This window comes from Gavia stellata, chromosome 20 (assembly GCF_030936135.1).
Source record: "Gavia stellata isolate bGavSte3 chromosome 20, bGavSte3.hap2, whole genome shotgun sequence".
NCBI classification, from domain to species: Eukaryota; Metazoa; Chordata; class Aves; order Gaviiformes; family Gaviidae; genus Gavia; species Gavia stellata.
The window spans coordinates 6,504,349-6,510,348 of record NC_082613.1 but is presented as its reverse complement, the minus strand read 5'-3'; the positions used below and the strand labels follow the sequence as shown (position 1 = coordinate 6,510,348).

Below are 6,000 nucleotides of genomic sequence, written 5' to 3'. Positions count from 1 at the left end.
CACGCATTTTGGCTCAAGAGGGCAGTAGATATTATATTTCGGTTTCTCTTTTGGTTGGTACCTCATTTACAATATCCACCACAGTTTCCTACCTCCCCGGGTAGGATAATGTGCATAAACGTGTTCAAGTTCCCTTACGAAGAGTCGGAGAAGAGCAGCGGCAGAGGGAGCAGCCAGGCACATCGAGCTGCTCCGGGGAGCAGGCAGCGCTGCCGGGAAAGAAGGGACTGGAAAACTGAATGCAAGATCCAAAGGAGCAAGAGACCAGACGCTGGTTACTTGTGACACTAACGATGATTTTGTTTTCCCTCTCTAAAAAGGGAGGGTTACTGTTTCTTTAATAAGGCACTAAATAGACATGTTACATAAAGGAAAGATACATTTTAAAAACTCGTATAAATTCATCAGTTTTGTACCTTTCATGAGAAACTAGATTTATTCCTTTGCATGACTTTTTTTTGTGGCTTTTTTTTTTTTTTAGGTCATCAAAATTTAGGTTACACGACTGTAAAGCTATGAAGATTTCAAGAGCTGTGGAAAAGCAGTTTGAAATATTGAGAAGGTACAGGACTATTTCTAGGCAAAAATAAAAAAAAAAGCAAAAAATAATGATCAAACTTCAAGTTCAGCTATTCATCATCTTCTTTAAAATATATATAAATATTGTTCAAATGGTCAGAACTTCAAAACCGTTCTCATGTTCATATTTTTTTTTCAAGTAATAGAAAAGTTGCTTAAAAACAATAGTTATTGCCTTTATATCTTTCATTTATGTCACTCTACTAGATAGCATCCTGCAGAAAATGAAATCACACCTCCTTGTAAAATCTTCGTTCTCTGTGGTTCCCCTACCGACCCTTCCTCGCGCACGGAGAGGTGTCCTCCCGGCCGGGGAGACGGGGCCGAGAACAGCTTTTTTCCTTTCCGCTCTCTCGCGCGCGCGCTCTCGGGCTTCTCACTCGTTCGCTCCGTCACATACAAATTCACCGCGAGGGTAAAACACCTACCAGACACCTACGCAATATAAAAATGTAAACAATAGCATAGTAAGACAAAAATGCTTCTGAAACCAAGATAAATTAAAGACGCACAACACCCGGCGGGCGGGAGGGCAGGTGGGACCGTGCTGCTGTGGATCAGGACATCTTCAGAAGAGGTAAAGGGGGTTTGTTTCTAAAGCGTTAAGCGTATTTCTTTAGCCTTTAATTAATACATCACAGGAGCAGATTCATTTCTATCTACTGTATCTGACGCCTCTTTAGCTAGGATAATAAAGTAAAAAATTGCGATGACCAGAGGCAGCCCGGGGGACGGCGGAGCTGCGAGACACGGCTGTGCCCGTTTATCCCAAACAGAGGGTTGGGAGGTTAACACAAAATGAAAAGGACTTTCACCACCACCAGCTCATACTTTCAACGAGATACTTAAACCCCAGCTGAAAGGCAGCCGGTGGGTACATTACCATTTACTCACATTAACTTCCATAATCACCGCTTGAGCTCCAAATAGGGGCCTTCAGTTGAACATTGAAAGAAATAAACCAAAAAACACTTTGTTCCTTCAGACACAGAAGTTTATTCTCATCCCCACCACCCCCCTCCAAAAAGTTAGAGGTTGTCCAAAAAAAAAAAAAAAAAAAAAAAAAAATCAAGTAATTTTTGTCTGCTTCAGTCATTACTGACTGTCAGAAGCAGGGAGTTTTTATTTTACCTTTTTACTCCAATAATCCTACCGGATGACATACAGACACACACCAACTCCTCTTGTTTGTAGGGAATGTATAAAGCCGTGACTGTCGGCGGCCACGCGCAGGGACTCTGGAAATTAAGGATTTGCATAAGATGCAGACTCGCTCACCGCTCCTCCCAGGGCTGGCATCTCCACTCCAGCGTTTTTCCACCCCCTTCCAGCTACTTTGTTCTTCACTTCAACATATATCCCTTAACAGGTTCATGGTAGACATGATAGAGGCTTTGACCAACACAAGCACTGACATATTTATATTAAAAAATAGTGCAAAATTTCAACATTTATATAAATAACTCTAAACCCCTGCTTTTGATTTTTTTTTGTTTTTTGTTTTTTTACAATGTAATACACGCTTTTTGAGTTGGCACTCAAAAAATTGCCATTTTTCTTCTAGTTCAGAAAACAACTTTTTTTTTGAATAGGCCTCTTCTAATACAAAAATACTCCTGCTCCTTACACATACACTTTCTCTTATTTTTAATATATATTTATATATTTATATTGCAGATCTTTAAACAAAATGTTTTTTGTGCAAATATTTTGTCTTTAAAGATAAGTGAAATAATCAAACAAAAAAAAAGCATTCACACACAGCTCAACTAGAAACAAAAAAAAAAAAAAAGGACTACAGTTGATTTTTTTTTCCTTTTTAAACGTCTAGACACAGCTCAATAAAGAAATGTTTTTGCAAGCTTGGTAGGCTTGTGCATTCAGACCAGACATAACAAGTAAATATTTATACATGGAGAGATGGGGAAGGGCTGCTTTTTTTTTTTTTCCTTTGCTCATGTTCCTCAACTCTCTCTCTCTCTCCTTTTTCTTTTAACGAGAAGTGCAGAGTGTTTCATTTACTTTCTTGGTTTTTTCTTTTTTTTTTCCTTTTTTTTCCTTTCCTTTTTTTTTTTTTTTTTTTTTAAAAGGGGTGCCCTTTTTGTTTCTCTTTCTCTTTGTTCCACGCGGTTGTGCTCTCAAGGCCATTGATTTGTGAATGATGGAGTCTGCTGCCCTCCAAGATGGAGGGCATCCCGTTGTTGTTCTGCTGGTGCTGGTAAAACGTCGACCCGGGGTAGTGCCCTATCACCTCGCTGTACGTCGGCGGCGGTCCCTCCATCCTACCATTGCTCCCATAGCAGGTCGCGCTGATGCCAGAGTTACTGCTGGGGGGGCACGGCCCCCCGTACACGGAGTTATCTATCAAGTCACTGTCAAAGATGGTTCTGTTGGGGGGGGCCCGGACCGACTCTCTGTTGAGCTCCATTTGCTGCTCGGGGTCTCGCAGCTGCAGCGTGCAGGGTCCCTGGTACGGGGGGGGCTCCTCGCCGTCCGACAGCGAGATGGTGGGCGGCAGGTCGATCTCGTGCTGCATGTAGGGGTAGGTTGGCTGGAATCTGTTAAAGCGGTCCCTCTGCAGAAAGGATGGCACTGCCAGGCGGTCGCTGGGTCGCGGGGTGTAGATCTGCTGCTGAAAGAGAGGAAAAAGAGAGAAAGCGGGAGAGACGCGTGAGGCACTGCAGCCTGGGACAGCGGAAAAGGCGGCGGCACCCGCACCCGCATCGCCCTCACCTCTGCTATTCCGTTCCCCGACACGGTGCTTTCCGAAGGCCACAGGCTTCCCTCCTGCATTGGAAAGGAGAAGAGAGTGCAGAGTGAGTCTGACTGCCAGCAGTGGTTAAGCTCCTTCTGCAAAGGGCTCGTGCCAGGTTTCACCCTGCACCACAGCCCGGGTAAGATGCTGCTGCTGCCGTCAACACGTTCCTGCCCTGGCTGCAGCAACGCACAGCACGTGCCCCCTTGTACGCAGGCAACCAGCTCTGGTAGGGGTACTAGCTATTATCATATACGCTGGGTATCATACGGGTATTAGCACATTACCACTGAAAACAACACTTCTGATTGAAACTTCCCTCCGTTTTCACCTCCATTTATATTTAATAGATCACTTACAGAATGAATGATGAGAACGACACCAGCAACCAACGCTCTCCCGTTCGCAGACTTCCCCCCTCCCACCCACATCCACCCAGCATGTTTCTCTCCCTGGTTCAAACACGCCAGAGGAGTATTTTTCAATTTGTGATCCATGAGCCACGGGTGATTCACAAGACATCAGAAAATGCTCCATGAAGTAACGACAAGATTTTTTTCTAAAAAAAAAAACAACAAAAAAGAAAACCCTCACACCCACATTCTGATGCACACAATCAAGGAAATCATGGGAAAATAAAGATAATAAGTGAATAACCAAATGTTAAGCCTAATTTTGATTTGGCTGAAAAAAAACCCCAAAAAATCTGTAGCAACAGGATGGTTCTAGAGCAGTTTTTCCCCAAAAGGATAAGTGGTCCTTGGCGTCAACAGACTGAGGAATTGTGGTCTAGAGGCTTCCTTACGCTGCAAGCATCACCCTGATCCTGCAATCTGAGCCAAGGCGCCAACAACCCCAGGCATGATAAAGCCACAAGCCAATTTCCCCCAAACCATGAGATTAGTTTACAACTCATGATCAAAACAAACAAGCAAAGGTTCTTCCCATTTGCTGGTGATACTCTGAGCGTACACAGTTCACCCTAGACACTTTTGCCTTAAGAACTAAAATATTTAAATATTGCTAATATTCACACACAGCAACATCCCTGGGGCAGGCAGGGCCGGAGGAAAACAAGCCAGAAGGCTCATAACTGTAACCTGCAATAGCTGGCACTTCAGTTCCTTGCAGGTGAATCTCCAGTTCTGGCACTAGGCACAGGCAGAAGTATTTACCACCAGTGGAAAAAAAAAAATGCCAAGGGTGTTTCTTTTTCCCCTTTTTCCCTTTAAGGTGTCCCATCCAAAGCCTACACAGCAGGGCCCTCCAGATGAGCAAACCACAAACTTTCCTACTATGAAAATACCCATTTCTGTAATAACCGCGGTGGCAGCCCGGGCAGCCCAGTGCCCGGTGAAAGTCTGTAAAAAGCTGCAGTGGTACCACAGCACCACAGACACCTTTGCTGATAAAGTCAGAAGGGATTTTGCCTGTTTGATGCTCCCTGGACCTCGCCCAGCTGTGAAGCACATCTGGTCTCATACCAGGCTGCAGCATGCAAGGGGAAACATTGCTGCATACCTTTGCTGAGCAGCATCTCCACTGCCCCCAAAGCGCCTCCGAGAGCAGACAGACCGGGGGTGCCCCATGGGCAGAGCCAGCTCTAAGCCCTGCTGCAGGAGCCTCGGCACCCCAGCATCCCGCAACATGCATCCGACTGCCCGTAACGCAGCACCAGCACCGTGTTAAAATCTCCAAAGAAGCCACCCCTGCCTCCTTCCCCCCCATCCCTTCTTCTTCTTTATTTTCCCCAACCTTGGAATATATTTTCTCTTGTGGCATCGCACGTGGCATCAGATATGGAGAGAATCCCATCAGGTTCCTGTTTTTGAAGCTCAGCTCTGCACTTAAACCTCAAGGCGGTCCTGTTGCCAGTGCAAGGAAAACAATGATTTATATGGAAATGAGATGGCCCAGAGTCTTCCCACTTCTCAGTGTTTTTTAGGGAGCATCTCCTTGAAGCAGAGGTTAAGTGCCACAACGCTGGCATCCTCCCCAGCTACAGCTAATGAATTCAGTGGTTGAGCTGTGTGCCGCATAGCCCTTCCTGAGCAATGCAACGCCACCGTGTTTTATACAGACCTTGAGACTTCAATATGCAACTGTTTACACAGGCATCAACTGTTTAGTCTGGTCCCTTTTACACGTATTTCTTGCCTGCAGAATAGTCTACAGTCAAATTCCCCCAGCAGCCAAAAGACCCAAGAGGAACTGCATCTGCCACAGATCAAATCCTTGCCTCTAACCCCTGCTCAGCCACGGCGCTCACACCAAAGGGCACAGGGAGGGTTTCCAGCACTGCCACACGTGCTGCCAGCCCTTCATCTCATCCCGAAGGACACCAAAGCAGCAGGCAGGAGCGGGAAGCACTCCGAAAATTGTGTTTACTTTGCCATGCCCCTGTGGCAGACTTCCTGAGCGGCAAGTACCCCGCTGCCTTCTGCTAGATGTTTTATATTTAACTTGGCAGTGGGCAGTGCCATGGCAATATCCCATCTGCTTCCCCCTTTCCCGGGAGTGATGTCAGCTGGCTCCCACGAGGGCGGCTGCAGCCCGGCGCTTCCCGGCGCACAGAGCATCACCGCGCTCAGCCGGGCTCCCCGCTGAGGCAGGCGATGGGGAGGGCACATACGCACCCTTACGTGAGCTGCTCCACCCCAAACATC

At 46.3% G+C, this 6,000-nt stretch overlaps 1 protein-coding gene across 3 annotated transcripts in view; it reads right to left on the bottom strand.

Annotated features, from left to right (window-relative positions):
• Positions 1 to 2,662: 2,662 nt before the first annotated feature.
• The window catches only part of PMEPA1 (prostate transmembrane protein, androgen induced 1), a 47,928-nt gene continuing 44,590 nt past the window's right edge, over positions 2,663 to 6,000 (bottom strand). For all 3 annotated transcript variants that reach the window (XM_059827272.1, XM_059827271.1, XM_059827270.1), the window contains 2 exons: positions 3,313 to 3,366; positions 2,663 to 3,211 (listed from right to left, as the gene is read on the bottom strand). In XM_059827272.1, coding sequence (XP_059683255.1) covers positions 2,663 to 3,211; positions 3,313 to 3,366 — 603 coding nt within the window. The remainder of the gene's footprint in view (positions 3,212 to 3,312; positions 3,367 to 6,000) is intronic.